This window comes from Oncorhynchus clarkii, chromosome 28 (genome assembly GCF_045791955.1).
Source record: "Oncorhynchus clarkii lewisi isolate Uvic-CL-2024 chromosome 28, UVic_Ocla_1.0, whole genome shotgun sequence".
Taxonomy (NCBI): Eukaryota; Metazoa; Chordata; class Actinopteri; order Salmoniformes; family Salmonidae; genus Oncorhynchus; species Oncorhynchus clarkii.
The window spans coordinates 45921735-45943317 of record NC_092174.1 but is presented as its reverse complement, the minus strand read 5'-3'; the positions used below and the strand labels follow the sequence as shown (position 1 = coordinate 45943317).

Sequence of the window (21583 nt, the reverse complement as noted above, 5' to 3'; positions counted from 1 at the left end):
GATATACTATAGGTCAGATCCTATTGATGTGATATGCTATAGGTCAGGTCCTATTGATGTGATTAGGATATGCTATAGGTCAGGTCCTATTGATGTGATATGCTATAGGTCAAGTCCTATTGATGTGATATGCTATAGGTCAGGTCCTATTGATGTGATATGCTATCGGTCAGGTCCTATTGATGTGATATGCTGTAGGTCAGGTCCTATTGATGTTATATGCTATAGGTCAGGTCCTATTGATGTGATATGATATAGGTCAGGTCCTATTAATGTTATATCCTATAGGTCAGGTCCTATTGATGTGATATGATATAGGTCAGGTCCTATTGATGTGATATGCTATAGGTCAGGTCCTATTGATGTGATATGCTATAGGTCAGGTCCAAATTGATGTGATATGCTATAGGTCAGGTCCTATTAATGTTATATCCTATAGGTCAGGTCCTATTGATGTGATATGATATAGGTCAGGTCCTATTGATGTGATATGCTATAGGTCAGGTCCTATTGATGTGATATGCTATAGGTCAGGTCCAAATTGATGTGATATGCTATAGGTCAGGAGGTCCTATTGATGTGATATGCTATAGGTCAGGTCCTATTGATGTGATTAGGATATGCTATAGGTCAGATCCTATTGATGTGATATGCTATTGGTCAGGTCCTATTGATGTGATATGCTATAGGTCAAGTCCTATTGATGTGATATGCTATAGGTCAGGTCCTATTGATGTGATTAGGATATAGGTCAGGTCCTAGTGATGTGATATGCTATAGGTCAGGTCCTATTGATGTGATTAGGATATGCTATAGGTCAGGCCCTATTGATGTGATTAGGATATGCTATAGGTCAGGTCCTATTGATGTGATTAGGATATGCTATAGGCCAGGTCCTATTGATGTGATTAGGATTTTCTATAGGTCAGGTCCTATTGATGTGATATGCTTTAGGTCAGGTCCTATTGATGTGATTAGGATATGCTATAGGTCAGATCCTATTGATGTGATTAGGATATGCTATAGGTCAGGTCCTATTGATGTGATTAGGATATGCTATAGGTCAGATCCTATTGATGTGATTAGGATATGCTATAGGTCAAGTACTATTGATGTGATATGCTATAGCTCAGGTCCTATTGATGTGATTAGAATATGCTATAGGTCAGGTCCTATTGATGTGATTAGGATATGCTATAGGTCAGGTACTATTGATGTGATTAGGATATGCTATAGGTCAGATCCTATTGATGTGATATGCTATAGGTCAGGTCCTATTGATGTGATATGCTATAGGTCAGGTCCTATTGATGTGATATGCTATAGGTCAGGTCCTATTGATGTGACATGCTTTAGGTCAGGTCCTATTGATGTGATTAGGATATGCTATAGGTCAGTTCCTATTGATGTGATTAGGATATGCTATAGGTCAGGTCCTATTGATGTGATTAGGATATGCTATAGGTCAGGTCCTATTGATGTGATATGCTATAGGTCAGGTCCTATTGATGTGATATGCTATAGGTCAGGTCCTATTGATGTGATATGCTTTAGGTCAGGTCCTATTGATGTGATTAGGAAATGCTATAGGTCAGGTCCTATTGATGTGATATGCTATAGGTCAAGTCCTATTGATGTGAAATGCTTTAGGTCAGGTCCTATTGATGTGATTAGGATATGCTATAGGTCAGGTCCTATTGATGTGATATGCTATAGGTCAGGTCCTATTGATGTGATTAGGATATACTATAGGTCAGATCCTATTGATGTGATATGCTATAGGTCAGGTCCTATTGATGTGATATGCTATAGGTCAAGTCCTATTGATGTGATATGCTATAGGTCAGGTCCTATTGATGTGATATGCTATCGGTCAGGTCCTATTGATGTGATATGCTGTAGGTCAGGTCCTATTGATGTTATATGCTATAGGTCAGGTCCTATTGATGTGATATGATATAGGTCAGGTCCTATTAATGTTATATCCTATAGGTCAGGTCCTATTGATGTGATATGATATAGGTCAGGTCCTATTGATGTGATATGCTATAGGTCAGGTCCTATTGATGTGATTAGGATATGCTATAGGTCAGGTCCTATTGATGTGATTAGGATATGCTATAGCCCAGGTCCTATTGATGTGATTAGGATTTTCTATAGGTCAGGTCCTATTGATGTGATATGCTATAGGTCAGGTCCTATTGATGTGATTAGGATATGCTATAGGTCAGGTCCTATTGATGTGATATGCTATAGGTCAGGTCCTATTGATGTGATTAGGATATGCTATAGGTCAGGTCCTATTGATGTGATTAGGATATGCTATACGTCAGGTCCTATTGATGTGATTAGGATATACTATAGGTCAGATCCTATTGATGTGATATGCTATAGGTCAGGTCCTATTGATGTGATTAGGATATGCTATAGGTCAGGTCCTATTGATGTGATATGCTATAGGTCAAGTCCTATTGATGTGATATGCTATAGGTCAGGTCCTATTGATGTGATATGCTATCGGTCAGGTCCTATTGATGTGATATGCTGTAGGTCAGGTCCTATTGATGTTATATGCTATAGGTCAGGTCCTATTGATGTGATATGATATAGGTCAGGTCCTATTAATGTTATATCCTATAGGTCAGGTCCTATTGATGTGATATGATATAGGTCAGGTCCTATTGATGTGATATGCTATAGGTCAGGTCCTATTGATGTGATATGCTATAGGTCAGGTCCAAATTGATGTGATATGCTATAGGTCAGGTCCTATTAATGTTATATCCTATAGGTCAGGTCCTATTGATGTGATATGATATAGGTCAGGTCCTATTGATGTGATATGCTATAGGTCAGGTCCTATTGATGTGATATGCTATAGGTCAGGTCCAAATTGATGTGATATGCTATAGGTCAGGAGGTCCTATTGATGTGATATGCTATAGGTCAGGTCCTATTGATGTGATTAGGATATGCTATAGGTCAGATCCTATTGATGTGATATGCTATAGGTCAGGTCCTATTGATGTGATATGCTATAGGTCAAGTCCTATTGATGTGATATGCTATAGGTCAGGTCCTATTGATGTGATTAGGATATAGGTCAGGTCCTAGTGATGTGATATGCTATAGGTCAGGTCCTATTGATGTGATTAGGATATGCTATAGGTCAGGCCCTATTGATGTGATTAGGATATGCTATAGGTCAGGTCCTATTGATGTGATTAGGATATGCTATAGGCCAGGTCCTATTGATGTGATTAGGATTTTCTATAGGTCAGGTCCTATTGATGTGATATGCTTTAGGTCAGGTCCTATTGATGTGATTAGGATATGCTATAGGTCAGATCCTATTGATGTGATTAGGATATGCTATAGGTCAGGTCCTATTGATGTGATTAGGATATGCTATAGGTCAGATCCTATTGATGTGATTAGGATATGCTATAGGTCAGGTACTATTGATGTGATATGCTATAGCTCAGGTCCTATTGATGTGATTAGAATATGCTATAGGTCAGGTCCTATTGATGTGATTAGGATATGCTATAGGTCAGGTACTATTGATGTGATTAGGATATGCTATAGGTCAGATCCTATTGATGTGATATGCTATAGGTCAGGTCCTATTGATGTGATATGCTATAGGTCAGGTCCTATTGATGTGATATGCTATAGGTCAGGTCCTATTGATGTGACATGCTTTAGGTCAGGTCCTATTGATGTGATTAGGATATGCTATAGGTCAGTTCCTATTGATGTGATTAGGATATGCTATAGGTCAGGTCCTATTGATGTGATTAGGATATGCTATAGGTCAGGTCCTATTGATGTGATATGCTATAGGTCAGGTCCTATTGATGTGATATGCTATAGGTCAGGTCCTATTGATGTGATATGCTTTAGGTCAGGTCCTATTGATGTGATTAGGATATGCTATAGGTCAGGTCCTATTGATGTGATATGCTATAGGTCAAGTCCTATTGATGTGAAATGCTTTAGGTCAGGTCCTATTGATGTGATTAGGATATGCTATAGGTCAGGTACTATTGATGTGATATGCTATAGGTCAGGTCCTATTGATGTGATTAGGATATACTATAGGTCAGATCCTATTGATGTGATATGCTATAGGTCAGGTCCTATTGATGTGATTAGGATATGCTATAGGTCAGATCCTATTGATGTGATATGCTATAGGTCAGGTCCTATTGATGTGATATGCTATAGGTCAAGTCCTATTGATGTGATATGCTATAGGTCAGGTCCTATTGATGTGATATGCTATCGGTCAGGTCCTATTGATGTGATATGCTGTAGGTCAGGTCCTATTGATGTTATATGCTATAGGTCAGGTCCTATTGATGTGATATGATATAGGTCAGGTCCTATTAATGTTATATCCTATAGGTCAGGTCCTATTGATGTGATATGATATAGGTCAGGTCCTATTGATGTGATATGCTATAGGTCAGGTCCTATTGATGTGATTAGGATATGCTATAGGTCAGGTCCTATTGATGTGATTATGATATGCTATAGCCCAGGTCCTATTGATGTGATTAGGATTTTCTATAGGTCAGGTCCTATTGATGTGATATGCTATAGGTCAGGTCCTATTGATGTGATTAGGATATGCTATAGGTCAGATCCTATTGATGTGATTAGGATATGCTATAGGTCAGGTCCTATTGATGTGATTAGGATATGCTATAGGTCAGGTCCTATTGATGTGATTAGGATATGCTATAGGTCAGATCCTATTGATGTGATATGCTATAGGTCAGGTCCTATTGATGTGATTAGGATATGCTATAGGTCAGATCCTATTGATGTGATATGCTATAGGTCAGGTCCTATTGATGTGATATGCTATAGGTCAGGTCCTATTGATGTGATATGATATAGGTCAGGTCCTATTGATGTGATATGCTATAGGTCAGGTCCTATTGATGTGATATGCTATAGGTCAGGTCCTATTGATTTGATATGCTATAGGTCAGGTCCTATTGATGTGATTAGGATATGCTATAGGTCAGGTCCTATTGATGTGATATGCTATAGGTCAGGTCCTATTGATGTGATTAGGATATACTATAGGTCAGATCCTATTGATGTGATATGCTATAGGTCAGGTCCTATTGATGTGATTAGGATATGCTATAGGTCAGATCCTATTGATGTGATATGCTATAGGTCAGGTCCTATTGATGTGATATGCTATAGGTCAAGTCCTATTGATGTGATATGCTATAGGTCAGGTCCTATTGATGTGATATGCTATCGGTCAGGTCCTATTGATGTGATATGCTGTAGGTCAGGTCCTATTGATGTTATATGCTATAGGTCAGGTCCTATTGATGTGATATGATATAGGTCAGGTCCTATTAATGTTATATCCTATAGGTCAGGTCCTATTGATGTGATATGATATAGGTCAGGTCCTATTGATGTGATATGCTATAGGTCAGGTCCTATTGATGTGATTAGGATATGCTATAGGTCAGGTCCTATTGATGTGATTAGGATATGCTATAGCCCAGGTCCTATTGATGTGATTAGGATTTTCTATAGGTCAGGTCCTATTGATGTGATATGCTATAGGTCAGGTCCTATTGATGTGATTAGGATATGCTATAGGTCAGATCCTATTGATGTGATTAGGATATGCTATAGGTCAGGTCCTATTGATGTGATTAGGATATGCTATAGGTCAGGTCCTATTGATGTGATTAGGATATGCTATAGGTCAGATCCTATTGATGTGATATGCTATAGGTCAGGTCCTATTGATGTGATTAGGATATGCTATAGGTCAGATCCTATTGATGTGATATGCTATAGGTCAGGTCCTATTGATGTGATATGCTATAGGTCAGGTCCTATTGATGTGATATGATATAGGTCAGGTCCTATTGATGTGATATGCTATAGGTCAGGTCCTATTGATGTGATATGCTATAGGTCAGGTCCTATTGATTTGATATGCTATAGGTCAGGTCCTATTGATGTGATTAGGATATGCTATAGGTCAGGTCCTATTGATGTGATATGCTATAGGTCAGGTCCTATTGATGTGATTAGGATATGCTATAGGTCAGGTCATATTGATGTGATATGCTATAGGTCAGGTCCTATTGATGTGATATGCTATAGGTCAGGTCCTATTGATGTGATATGATATAGGTCAGGTCCTATTGATGTGATTAGGATATGCTATAGTTCAGGTCTTATTGATGTGATATGCTATAGGTCAGGTCCTATTGATGTGATTAGGATATGCTATAGGTCAGGTACTATTGATGTGATATGCTATAGCTCAGGTCCTATTGATGTGATATGCTATAGGTCAGGTCCTATTGATGTGACATGCTTTAGGTCAGGTCCTATTGATGTGATTAGGATATGCTATAGGTCAGTTCCTATTGATGTGATTAGGATATGCTATAGGTCAGGTCCTATTGATGTGATTAGGATATGCTATAGGTCAGGTCCTATTGATGTGATATGCTATAGGTCAGGTCCTATTGATGTGATATGCTATAGGTCAGGTCCTATTGATGTGATATGCTTTAGGTCAGGTCCTATTGATGTGATTAGGATATGCTATAGGTCAGATCCTATTGATGTGATATGCTATAGGTCAGGTCCTATTGATGTGATTAGGATATGCTATACGTCAGGTCCTATTGTTGTGATTAGGATATATTATAGGTCAGATCCTATTGATGTGATATGCTATAGGTCAGGTCCTATTGATGTGATATGCTATAGGTCAGGTCCTATTGAAGTGATATGATATAGGTCAGGTCCTATTGATGTGATATGCTATAGGTCAGGTCCTATTGATGTTATATGCTATAGGTCAGGTCCAAATTGATGTGATATGCTATAGGTCAGGTCCTATTGATGTGATATGCTTTAGGTCAGGTCCTATTGATGTGATTAGGATATGCTATAGGTCAGGTCCTATTGATGTGATTAGGATATGCTATAGGCCAGGTCCTATTGATGTGATTAGGATTTTCTATAGGTGTGGGTCCTATTGATGTGATATGCTATAGGTCAGGTCCTATTGATGTGATTAGGATATGCTATAGGTCAGATCCTATTGATGTGATTAGGATATGCTATAGGTCAGGTCCTATTGATGTGATTAGGATATGCTATAGGTCAGATCCTATTGATGTGATATGCTATAGGTCAGGTCCTATTGATGTGTTTAGGATATGCTATAGGTCAGATCCTATTGATGTGATATGCTATAGGTCAGGTCCTATTAATGTGATATGCTATAGGTCAGGTCCTATTGATGTGATATGATATAGGTCAAGTCCTATTGATGTGATATGCTGTAGGTCAGGTCCTATTGATGTTATATGCTATAGGGCAGGTCCAAATTGATGTGATATGCTATAGGTCAGGTCCTATTGATGTGATTAGGATATGCTATAGGTCAGGTCCTATTGATGTGATATGCTATAGGTCAGGTCCTATTGATGTGCTTAGGATATGCTATAGGTCAGGTCCTATTGATGTGATTAGGATATGCTATAGGCCAGGTCCTATTGATGTGATTAGGATTTTCTATAGGTCAGGTCCTATTGATGTGATATGCTATAGGTCAGGTCCAATTGATGTGATTAGGATATGCTATAGGTCAGGTCCTATTGATGTGATTAGGATATGCTATAGGTCAGGTCCTATTGATGTGATATGCTATAGGTCAGGTCCTATTGATGTGATATGCTATAGGTCAGGTCCTATTGATGTGACGCTATAGGTCAGGTCCTATTGATGTGATATGCTATAGGTCAGGTCCTATTGATGTGATATGCTATAGGTCAGGTCCTATTGATGTGATATGCTATAGGTCAGGTCCTATTGATGTGATATGCTTTAGGTCAGGTCCTATTGATGTGATTAGGATACGCTTTAGGTCAGTTCCTATTGATGTGATTAGGATATGCTATAGGTCAGGTACTATTGATGTGATATGCTATAGGTCAGGTCCTATTGATGTGATTAGGATATGCTATAGGTCAGGTCCTATTGATGTGATATACTATAGGTCAGGTCCTATTGATGTGATTAGGATATGCTATAGGTCAGGTCCTATTGATGTGATATGCTATAGGTCAGGTCCTATTGATGTGATATGCTATAGGTCAGGTCCTATTGATGTGATATGATATAGGTCAGGTCCTATTGATGTGATTAGGATATGCTATAGTTCAGGTCTTATTGATGTGATATGCTATAGGTCAGGTCCTATTGATGTGATTAGGATATGCTATAGGTCAGGTACTATTGATTTGATATGCTATAGGTCAGGTCCTATTGATGTGATATGCTATAGGTCAGGTCCTATTGATGTGATATGCTATAGGTCAGGTCCTATTGATGTGATTAGGAAATGCTATAGGTCAGGTCCTATTGATGTGATTAGGATATGCTGTAGGTCAGGTCCTATTGATGTGATTAGGATATGCTATAGGTCAGGTCCTATTGATGTGATTAGGATATGCTATAGGTCAGGTACTATTGATGTGATATGCTATAGGTCAGGTTCTATTGATGTGATTAGGATATGCTATAGGTCAGGTCCTATTGATGTGATATGCTATAGGTCAGGTCCTATTGATGTGATTAGGATATGCTATAGGTCAGGTCCTATTGATGTGATTAGGATATGCTATAGGTCAGGTCCTATTGATGTGATTAGGATATGCTATAGGTCAGATCCTATTGACGTGATATGCTATAGGTCAGGTCCTATTGACGTGATATGCTATAGGTCAGGTCCTATTGACGTGATATGCTATAGGTCACATCCTATTGACGTGATATGATATAGGTCAGGTCCTATTTATGTGATATGCTATAGGTCAGGTCCTATTGATGTGATATGATATAGGTCAGGTCCTATTGACGTGATATGCTATAGGTCACATCCTATTGACGTGATATGATATAGGTCAGGTCCTATTGATGTGATATGCTATAGGTCAGGTCCTATTTATGTGATATGCTATAGGTCAGGTCCTATTGATGTGATATGCTACAGGTCAGGTCCTATTGATGTGATATGCTATAGGTCAGGTCCTATTGATGTGATTAGGACATGCTATAGGTCAGGTCCTATTGATGTGATTAGGATATGCTATAGGTCAGGTACTATTGATGTGATATGCTATAGGTCAGATCCTATTGATGTGATATGCTATAGGTCAGGTCCTATTGATGTGATATGCTATAGGTCAGGTCCTAATGATGTGATATGCTATAGGTCAGGTCCTATTGATGTGATATGCTTTAGGTCAGGTCCTATTGATGTGATTAGGATACGCTTTAGGTCAGTTCCTATTGATGTGATTAGGATATGCTATAGGTCAGGTACTATTGATGTGATATGCTATAGGTCAGGTCCTATTGATGTGATTAGGATATGCTATAGGTCAGGTCCTATTGATGTGATATACTATAGGTCAGGTCCTATTGATGTGATTAGGATATGCTATAGGTCAGGTCCTATTGATGTGATATGCTATAGGTCAGGTCCTATTGATGTGATATGCTATAGGTCAGGTCCTATTGATGTGATATGATATAGGTCAGGTCCTATTGATGTGATTAGGATATGCTATAGGTCAGGTACTATTGATTTGATATGCTATAGGTCAGGTCCTATTGATGTGATATGCTATAGGTCAGGTCCTATTGATGTGATATGCTATAGGTCAGGTCCTATTGATGTGATTAGGAAATGCTATAGGTCAGGTCCTATTGATGTGATTAGGATATGCTGTAGGTCAGGTCCTATTGATGTGATTAGGATATGCTATAGGTCAGGTCCTATTGATGTGATTAGGATATGCTATAGGTCAGGTACTATTGATGTGATATGCTATAGGTCAGGTTCTATTGATGTGATTAGGATATGCTATAGGTCAGGTCCTATTGATGTGATATGATATAGGTCAGGTCCTATTGACGTGATATGCTATAGGTCACATCCTATTGACGTGATATGATATAGGTCAGGTCCTATTGATGTGATATGCTATAGGTCAGGTCCTATTTATGTGATATGCTATAGGTCAGGTCCTATTGATGTGATTAGGATATGCTGTAGGTCAGGTCCTATTGATGTGATTAGGATATGCTATAGGTCAGGTACTATTGATGTGATATGCTATAGGTCAGGTTCTATTGATGTGATTAGGATATGCTATAGGTCAGGTCCTATTGATGTGATATGCTATAGGTCAGGTCCTATTGATGTGATTAGGATATGCTATAGGTCAGGTCCTATTGATGTGATTAGGATATGCTATAGGTCAGGTCCTATTGATGTGATTAGGATATGCTATAGGTCAGGTCCTATTGATGTGATTAGGATATGCTATAGGTCAGATCCTATTGACGTGATATGCTATAGGTCAGGTCCTATTGACGTGATATGCTATAGGTCACATCCTATTGATGTGATATGATATAGGTCAGGTCCTATTGACGTGATATGCTATAGGTCACATCCTATTGACGTGATATGATATAGGTCAGGTCCTATTGATGTGATATGCTATAGGTCAGGTCCTATTTATGTGATATGCTATAGGTCAGGTCCTATTGATGTGATATGATATAGGTCAGGTCCTATTGATGTGATATGCTATAGGTCAGGTCCTATTGATGTGATATGCTATAGGTCAGGTCCTATTGATGTGATATGCTATAGGTCAGGTCCTATTGATGTGATTAGGATATGCTATAGGTTAGGTCCTATTGATGTGATTAGGATATGCTATAGGTCAGGTCCTATTGATGTGATATGCTATAGGTCAGGTCCTATTGATGTGATATGCTATAGGTCAGGTCCTATTGATGTGATTAGGATATGCTATAGGTCAGGTCCTATTGATGTGATTAGGATATGCTATAGGTCAGGTCCTATTGATGTGATTAGGATATGCTACAGGTCAGGTCCTATTGAAGTGATTATGATATGCTATAGGTCAGGTCCTATTGATGTGATATGCTATAGGTCAGGTCCTATTGATGTGATTAGGGTATGCTATAGGTCAGGTCCTATTGATGTGATATGATATAGGTCAGGTCCTATTGATGTGATATGCTATAGGTCAGGTCCTATTGATGTGATATGCTATAGGTCAGGTCCTATTGATGTGATATGCTGTAGGTCAGGTCCTATTGATGTGATTAGGATATGCTATAGGTTAGGTCCTATTGATGTGATTAGGATATGCTATAGGTCAGGTCCTATTGATGTGATTAGGATATGCTATAGGTCAGGTCCTATTGATGTGATTAGGATATGCTACAGGTCAGGTCCTATTGAAGTGATTATGATATGCTATAGGTCAGGTCCTATTGATGTGATATGCTATAGGTCAGGTCCTATTGATGTGATTAGGGTATGCTATAGGTCAGGTCCTATTGATGTGATATGCTATAGGTCAGGTCCTATTGATGTGATATGCTATAGGTCAGGTCCTATTGATGTGATATGCTATAGGTCAGGTCCTATTGATGTGATATGCTATAGGTCAGGTCCTATTGATGTGATATGCTATAGGTCAGGTCCTATTGATGTGATATGCTATAGGTCAGGTCCTATTGATGTGATATGCTATAGGTCAGATCCTATTGACGTGATATGCTATAGGTCAGGTCCTATTGATGTGATGTGCTATAGGTCAGGTCCTATGTATGTGATATGCTATAGGTCAGGTCCTATTGATGTGATATGATATAGGTCAGGTCCTATTGATGTGATATGCTATAGGTCAGGTCCTATTGATGTGATATGCTATAGGTCAGGTCCTATTGATGTGATTAGGATATGCTATAGGTCAGGTCCTATTGATGTGATTAGGATATGCTATAGGTCAGGTCCTATTGATGTGATATGCTATAGGTCAGGTCCTATTGATGTGATATGCTATAGGTCAGGTCCTATTGATGTGATTAGGATATGCTATAGGTCAGGTCCTATTGATGTGATATGCTATAGGTCAGGTCCTATTGATGTGATTAGGATATGCTATAGGTCAGGTCCTATTGATGTGATTAGGATATGCTATAGGTCAGGTCCTATTGATGTTATTAGGATATGCTATAGGTCAGATCCTATTGACGTGATATGCTATAGGTCAGGTCCTATTGACGTGATATGCTATATTTCAGGTCCTATTGACGTGATATGCTATAGGTCAAATCCTATTGACGTGATATGATATAGGTCAGGTCCTATTTATGTGATATGCTATAGGTCAGGTCCTATTGATGTGATATGATATAGGTCAGGTCCTATTGACGTGATATGCTATAGGTCACATCCCATTGACGTGATATGATATAGGTCAGGTCCTATTTATGTGATATGCTATAGGTCAGGTCCTATTGATGTGATTAGGATATGCTATAGGTCAGGTCCTATTGATGTGATTAGGATATGCTATAGGTTAGGTCCTATTGATGTGATATGCTTTAGGTCAGGTCCTATTGATGTGATTAGGATATGCTATAGGTCAGGTTCTATTGATGTGATTAGGATATGCTATAGGTCAGGTCCTATTGATGTGATTAGGATATGCTACAGGTCAGGTCCTATTGACGTGATTATGATATGCTATAGGTCAGGTCCTATTGATGTGATATGCTATAGGTCAGGTCCTATTGATGTGATTAGGATATGCTATAGGTCAGGTCCTATTGATGTGATATGCTATAGGTCAGGTCCTATTGATGTGATATGCTATAGGTCAGGTCCAATTGATGTGATATGCTATAGGTCAGGTCCTATTGATGTGATATGCTATAGGTCAGGTCCTATTGATGTGATATGCTATAGGTCAGGTCCTATTGATGTGATATGCTATAGGTCAGATCCTATTGACGTGATATGCTATAGGTCAGGTCCTATTGATGTGATATGCTATAGGTCAGGTCCTATTTATGTGATATGCTATAGGTCAGGTCCTATTGATGTGATATGATATAGGTCAGGTCCTATTGATGTGATATGCTATAGGTCAGGTCCTATTGATGTGATATGCTATAGGTCAGGTCCTATTGATGTGATTAGGATATGCTATAGGTCAGGTCCTATTGATGTGATTAGGATATGCTATAGGTCAGGTCCTATTGATGTGATATGCTATAGGTCAGGTCCTATTGATGTGATATGCTATAGGTCAGGTCCTATTGATGTGATTAGGATATGCTATAGGTCAGGTCCTATTGATGTGATATGCTATAGGTCAGGTCCTATTGATGTGATTAGGATATGCTATAGGTCAGGTCCTATTGATGTGATTAGGATATGCTATAGGTCAGGTCCTATTGATGTTATTAGGATATGCTATAGGTCAGATCCTATTGACGTGATATGCTATAGGTCAGGTCCTATTGACGTGATATGCTATATGTCAGGTCCTATTGACGTGATATGCTATAGGTCAAATCCTATTGACGTGATATGATATAGGTCAGGTCCTATTTATGTGATATGCTATAGGTCAGGTCCTATTGATGTGATATGATATAGGTCAGGTCCTATTGACGTGATATGCTATAGGTCACATCCCATTGACGTGATATGATATAGGTCAGGTCCTATTTATGTGATATGCTATAGGTCAGGTCCTATTGATGTGATTAGGATATGCTATAGGTCAGGTCCTATTGATGTGATTAGGATATGCTATAGGTTAGGTCCTATTGATGTGATATGCTTTAGGTCAGGTCCTATTGATGTGATTAGGATATGCTATAGGTCAGGTTCTATTGATGTGATTAGGATATGCTATAGGTCAGGTCCTATTGATGTGATTAGGATATGCTACAGGTCAGGTCCTATTGACGTGATTATGATATGCTATAGGTCAGGTCCTATTGATGTGATATGCTATAGGTCAGGTCCTATTGATGTGATTAGGATATGCTATAGGTCAGGTCCTATTGATGTGATATGCTATAGGTCAGGTCCTATTGATGTGATATGCTATAGGTCAGGTCCTATTGATGTGATATGCTATAGGTCAGGTCCTATTGATGTGATATGCTATAGGTCAGGTCCTATTGATGTGATATGCTATAGGTCAGGTCCTATTGATGTGATATGCTATAGGTCAGATCCTATTGACGTGATATGCTATAGGTCAGGTCCTATTGATGTGATATGCTATAGGTCAGGTCCTATTTATGTGATATGCTATAGGTCAGGTCCTATTGATGTGATATGATATAGGTCAGGTCCTATTGATGTGATATGCTATAGGTCAGGTCCTATTGATGTGATATGCTATAGGTCAGGTCCTATTGATGTGATTAGGATATGCTATAGGTCAGGTCCTATTGATGTGATTAGGCTATGCTATAGGTCAGGTCCTATTGATGTGATATGCTATAGGTCAGGTCCTATTGATGTGATATGCTATAGGTCAGGTCCTATTGATGTGATATGCTATAGATCAGGTCCTATTGATGTGATTAGGATATGCTATAGGTCAGGTCCTATTGATGTAATTAGGATATGCTATAGGTCAGGTCCTATTGATGTGATTAGGATATGCTACAGGTCAGGTCCTATTGACGTGATTATGATATGCTATAGGTCAGGTCCTATTGATGTGATATGCTATAGGTCAGGTCCTATTGATGTGATATGCTATAGGTCAGGTCCTATTGATGTGATATGCTATAGGTCAGGTCCTATTGATGTGATATGCTATAGGTCAGGTCCTATTGATGTGATATGCTATAGGTCAGGTCCTATTGATGTGATATGCTATAGGTCAGGTCCTATTGATGTGATATGCTATAGGTCAGATCCTATTGACGTGATATGCTATAGGTCAGGTCCTATTGATGTGATATGCTATAGGTCAGGTCCTATTTATGTGATATGCTATAGGTCAGGTCCTATTGATGTGATATGATATAGGTCAGGTCCTATTGATGTGATATGCTATAGGTCAGGTCCTATTGATGTGATATGCTATAGGTCAGGTCCTATTGATGTGATTAGGCTATGCTATAGGTCAGGTCCTATTGATGTGATATGCTATAGGTCAGGTCCTATTGATGTGATATGCTATAGGTCAGGTCCTATTGATGTGATATGCTATAGGTCAGGTCCTATTGATGTGATATGCTATAGGTCAGGTCCTATTGATGTGATTAGGATATGCTATAGGTCAGGTCCTATTGATGTGATATGCTATAGGTCAGGTCCTATTGATGTGATTAGCATATGCTATAGGTCAGGTCCTATTGATGTTATTAGGATATGCTATAGGTCAGATCCTATTGACATGATATGCTATAGGTCAGGTCCTATTGACGTGATATGCTATAGGTCAGGTCCTATTGACGTGATATGCTATAGGTCACATCCTATTGACGTGATATGATATAGGTCAGGTCCTATTTATGTGATATGCTATAGGTCAGGTCCTATTGATGTGATATGATATAGGTCAGGTCCTATTGATGTGATATGATATAGGTCAGGTCCTATTGATGTGATATGCTATAGGTCAGGTCCTATTGATGTGATTAGGATATGCTATAGGTCAGGTCCTATTGATGTGATTAGGATATGCTATAGGTTAGGTCCTATTGATGTGATATGCTTTAGGTCAGGTCCTATTGATGTGATGATATGCTATAGGTCAGGTCCTATTGATGTGATTAGGATATGCTATAGGTCAGGTCCTATTGATGTGATTAGGATATGCTATAGGTCAGGTCCTATTGATGTGATTAGGATATGCTACAGGTCAGGTCCTATTGACGTGATTATGATATGCTATAGGTCAGGTCCTATTGATGTGATATGCTATAGGTCAGGTCCTATTGATGTGATTAGGATATGCTATAGGTCAGGTCCTATTGATGTGATATGCTATAGGTCAGGTCCTATTGATGTGATATGCTATAGGTCAGGTCCTATTGATGTGATATGCTATAGGTCAGGTCCTATTGATGTGATATGCTATAGGTCAGGTCCTATTGATGTGATATGCTATAGGTCAGGTCCTATTGATGTGATATGCTATAGGTCAGGTCCGATTGATGTGATATGCTATAGGTCAGATCCTATTGACGTGATATGCTATAGGTCAGGTCCTATTGATGTGATATGCTATAGGTCAGGTTCTATTTATGTGATATGCTATAGGTCAGGTCCTATTGATGTGATATGATATAGGTCAGGTCCTATTGATGTGATATGCTATAGGTCAGGTCCTATTGATGTGATATGCTATAGGTCAGGTCCTATTGATGTGATTAGGATATGCTATAGGTCAGGTCCTATTGATGTGATTAGGCTATGCTATAGGTGAGGTCCTATTGATGTGATATGCTATAGGTCAGGTCCTATTGATGTGATATGCTATAGGTCAGGTCCTATTGATGTGATTAGGATATGCTATAGGTCAGGTCCTATTGATGTGATTAGGATATGCTATAGGTCAGGTCCTATTTATGTGATATGCTATAGGTCAGCTCCTATTGATGTGATTAGGATATGCTATAGGTCAGGTCCTATTGATGTGATTAGGATATGCTACAGGTCAGGTCCTATTGACGTGATTATGATATGCTATAGGTCAGGTCCTATTGATGTGATATGCTATAGGTCAGGTCCTATTGATGTGATTAGGATATGCTATAGGTCAGGTCCTATTGATGTGATATGCTATAGGTCAGGTCCTATTGATGTGATATGCTATAGGTCAGATCCTATTGACGTGATATGCTATAGGTCAGGTCCTATTGATGTAATATGCTATAGGTCAGGTCCTATTTATGTGATATGCTATAGGTCAGGTCCTATTGATGTGATATGATATAGGTCAGGTCCTATTGATGTGATATGCTATAGGTCAGGTCCTATTGATGTGATATGCTATAGGTCAGGTCCTATTGATGTGATTAGGATATGCTATAGGTCAGGTCCTATTGATGTGATTAGGCTATGCTATAGGTCAGGTCCTATTGATGTGATATGCTATAGTTCAGGTCCTATTGATGTGATATGCTATAGGTCAGGTCCTATTGATGTGATATGCTATAGGTCAGGTCTTATTGATGTGATATGCTATAGGTCAGGTCCTATTGATGTGATTAGGATATGCTATAGGTCAGGTCCTATTGATATGATTAGGATATGCTATAGGTCAGGTCCTATTGATGTGATATGCGATAGGTCAGGTCCTATTGATGTGATGATATGCTATAGGTCAGGTCCTATTGATGTGATTAGGATATGCTATAGGTCAGGTCCTATTGATGTGATTAGGATATGCTATAGGTCAGGTCCTATTGATGTGATTAGGATATGCTACAGGTCAGGTCCTATTGACGTGATTATGATATGCTATAGGTCAGGTCCTATTGATGTGATTAGGATATGCTATAGGTCAGGTCCTATTGATGTGATATGCTATAGGTCAGGTCCTATTGATGTGATATGCTATAGGTCAGGTCCTATTGATGTGATATGCTATAGGTCAGGTCCTATTGATGTGATATGCTATAGGTCAGGTCCTATTGATGTGATATGCTATAGGTCAGGTCCTATTGATGTGATATGCTATAGGTCAGATCCTATTGACGTGATATGCTATAGGTCAGGTCCTATTGATGTAATATGCTATAGGTCAGGTCCTATTTATGTGATATGCTATAGGTCAGGTCCTATTGATGTGATATGATATAGGTCAGGTCCTATTGATGTGATATGCTATAGGTCAGGTCCTATTGATGTGATATGCTATAGGTCAGGTCCTATTGATGTGATTAGGATATGCTATAGGTCAGGTCCTATTGATGTGATTAGGCTATGCTATAGGTCAGGTCCTATTGATGTGATATGCTATAGGTCAGGTCCTATTGATGTGATATGCTATAGGTCAGGTCCTATTGATGTGATATGCTATAGGTCAGGTCTTATTGATGTGATATGCTATAGGTCAGGTCCTATTGATGTGATTAGGATATGCTATAGGTCAGGTCCTATTGATATGATTAGGATATGCTATAGGTCAGGTCCTATTGATGTGATATGCGATAGGTCAGGTCCTATTGATGTGATGATATGCTATAGGTCAGGTCCTATTGATGTGATTAGGATATGCTATAGGTCAGGTCCTATTGATGTGATTAGGATATGCTATAGGTCAGGTCCTATTGATGTGATTAGGATATGCTACAGGTCAGGTCCTATTGACGTGATTATGATATGCTATAGGTCAGGTCCTATTGATGTGATTAGGATATGCTATAGGTCAGGTCCTATTGATGTGATATGCTATAGGTCAGGTCCTATTGATGTGATATGCTATAGGTCAGGTCCTATTGATGTGATATGCTATAGGTCAGGTCCTATTGATGTGATATGCTATAGGTCAGGTCCTATTGATGTGATATGCTATAGGACAGGTCCTATTGATGTGATATGCTATAGGTCAGGTCCTATTGATGTGATATGCTATAGGTCAGATCCTATTGACGTGATATGCTATAGGTCAGGTCCTATTGATGTGATATGCTATAGGTCAGGTCCTATTTATGTGATATGCTATAGGTCAGGTCCTATTGATGTGATATGATATAGGTCAGGTCCTATTGATGTGATATGCTATAGGTCAGGTCCTATTGATGTGATATGCTATAGGTCAGGTCCTATTGATGTGATTAGTAATGTAATCACATCTCATGGCTTTGTTTTTGCTCTGACATGCACTGTCAACAGTGGGACCTTACATAGACAGACAGGTGTGTGCCTTTCCAAATCATGTCCAATCAATTGCATTTACCACAGGAGGACTCCAATCAAGTTGTAGAAACATCTCAAGCACCTGAGCTCAATTTCGAGTCTCATAGCAAAGGGTCTGAATACTTATGTAAATAAGGTATTTCAGTTTTTTATTTGTTATGTATTTTGTAATACATTTGAAAACATTTTTGAATAAGTCACAAAATGTGGAAAAAGTTAAAGGGGTCTGAATACTTTCCACTGTAGTTGATTTGATTAAAACACATAGGATGTGTCCATATATGAAAACAAATGTTTAAAAACGTAGAACAATTGATTGATCAAAAGAACAAACAACTCTCAACTCTCGGCGACAACCCGAGTCAGTTGGTAGCCTAGTTGCTGGTGTTAAGTAAGCACATGGCATCATTACTGAGTCAGCAGTGGTGATGACATTATTACTGAGTCAGCAGTGGTGATGACATCATTACTGAGTCAGCAAGGTGATGACATCATTACTGAGTCAGCAGTGTGATGACATCATTACTGAGTCAGCAAGGTGATGACATCATTACTGAGTAAACAGTGGTGCATCCACACACACACTGTAATATTGGGTGATATATTATAGGACAGAGGTTTTAATGCAATCTTGTATACGTGTGTGTGTGTGTGTGTGCGTGTGTGTGTGGGTTGTTTGGTGTGTTTGTCTGACTGTATGTGTCTGACTGTAGCAGTGTGGCGTGAGTGTGTGAGTGTGTGTGTGTGTGTGTGTGTGTGTGTGTGTGTGTGTGTGTGTGTGTGTGTGTGTGTGTGTGTGTGTGTGTGTGTGTAGGTGTGTGTGTGTGTGTGTGTGTGTGTGTGTGTGTGTGTGTGTGTGTGTGTAGGTGTGTGTGTGTGTGTAGGTGTGTGTGTGTGTAGGTGTGTGTGTGTGTAGGTGTGTGTGTGTAGGTGTGTGTGTGTGTAGGTGTGTGTAGGTGTGTGCAGGTGTGTGTGTGTGTGTGTGTGTGTGTGTAGGTGTGTGTGTGTGTGTGTGTGTAGGTGTGTGTAGGTGTGTGTGTGTGTGTGTGTGTGTAGGTGTGTGTGTGTGTAGGTGTGTGTAGGTGTGTGTGTGTGTGTGTGTAGGTGTGTGTGTGTGTGTGTGTAGGTGTGTGTGTAGGTGTGTGTGTGTGTGTAGGTGTGTGTGTGTGTGTGTGTGTGTAGGTGTGTGTGTAGGTGTGTGTGTGCTTACCTTAGCGTGATGGAGATCTACCCCATACATGGACAGCTTCTTAACATTCTCCAGGAAGTGCATCTCTGCTTCAGCTGGGGTCATCCCTCTGACAACACACACACACACACACACACACACACACACACACACACACACAAACACATCATCCATATGATCACATGACCGGGGAAAGAACTGGAGACAAAAAGGGCCGTTTGGAAGGCTAACAAGAAGATCGCTTTGTACAACTTAGCTAGTCATTTTGGACATAGAAATAAGCTTTAAAATGATGCCCACCTGACCCAGATTCAGAATTATAATGCAATATTTATTGGATTGCGTAAACAACAACAGTAATTGCGTAAACAACAATAGGAATTGCGTAAACAACAATAGGAATTGCGTAAACAACAACAGGAATTGCGTAAACAACAACAGTAATTGCGTAAACAACAACAGTAATTGTGAAAACAACAACAGTAATTGCGTAAACAACAACAGTAATTGCGTAAACAACAACAGTAATTGCGTAAACAACAACAGTAATTGCGTAAAACAACAACAGTAATTGCATAAACAACAACAGTAATTGCATAAACAACAACAGTAATTGCATAAACAACAACAGTAATTGTGTAAACAACAACAGTAATTGTGTGACTGTGGGTGACTGTGATTTCTTCTGTCCTTAAATGGCAAAAGCTAGGAGAACTCAGAAAAACACCTTATAGTTGACGGCTGTTTCCTGGAATCAGAGTGCATTGAAATTAATTAGGAACTGTACAGTCTGTGAGGTGTGGGGCCACTTGGAGAAACCAGTTAGTCCTCTCACTGAAACAAACAGTCTGGAGAGGTGTTAGGCCACTTGGAGACACCAGTTAGTCCTCTCACTGAAACCCACAGTCTGGAGAGGTGTGAGGCCACTTGGAGACACCAGTTAGTCTTCTCACTGAAACCCACAGTCTGGAGAGGTGTGGGGCCACTTGGACACACCAGTTAGTCCTCTCACTGAAACCCACAGTCTGGAGAGGTGTGAGGTCACTTGGAGACACCAGTTAGTCCTCTCACTGAAACAAACAGTCTGGAGAGGTGTGGGGCCACTTGGAGACACCAGTTAGTCCTCTCACTGAAACCCACAGTCTGGAGAGGTGTGGGGCCACTTGGAGACATCAGTTAGTCCTCTCACTGAAACCCACAGTCTGGAGAGGTGTGGGGCCACTTGGAGACATCAGTTAGTCCTCTCACTGAAACCCACAGTCTGGAGAGGTGTGAGGTCACTTGGAGACACCAGTTAGTCCTCTCACTGAAACCCACAGTCTGGAGAGGTGTGAGGTCACTTGGAGACACCAGTTAGTCCTCTCACTGAAACAAACAGTCTGGAGAGGTGTGAGGTCACTTGGAGACACCAGTTAGTCCTCTCACTGAAACCCACAGTCTGGAGAGGTGTGGGGCCACTTGGAGACATCAGTTAGTCCTCTCACTGAAACCCACAGTCTGGAGAGGTGTGGGGCCACTTGGAGACATCAGTTAGTCTTCTCAGTTGTAATCGTTTTTTTCTTATGTTGCACATGATCTCC

At 39.6% G+C, this 21583-nt stretch overlaps 1 protein-coding gene across 1 annotated transcript in view; it reads right to left on the bottom strand.

Annotated features, from left to right (window-relative positions):
- Positions 1-21583, bottom strand: part of LOC139386798 (band 4.1-like protein 3) — a 204287-nt gene that overhangs the window by 158595 nt on the left and 24109 nt on the right. Inside the window, exon 7 of the mRNA XM_071132604.1 lies at positions 20025-20112. Coding sequence (XP_070988705.1) covers positions 20025-20112 — 88 coding nt within the window. The remainder of the gene's footprint in view (positions 1-20024; positions 20113-21583) is intronic.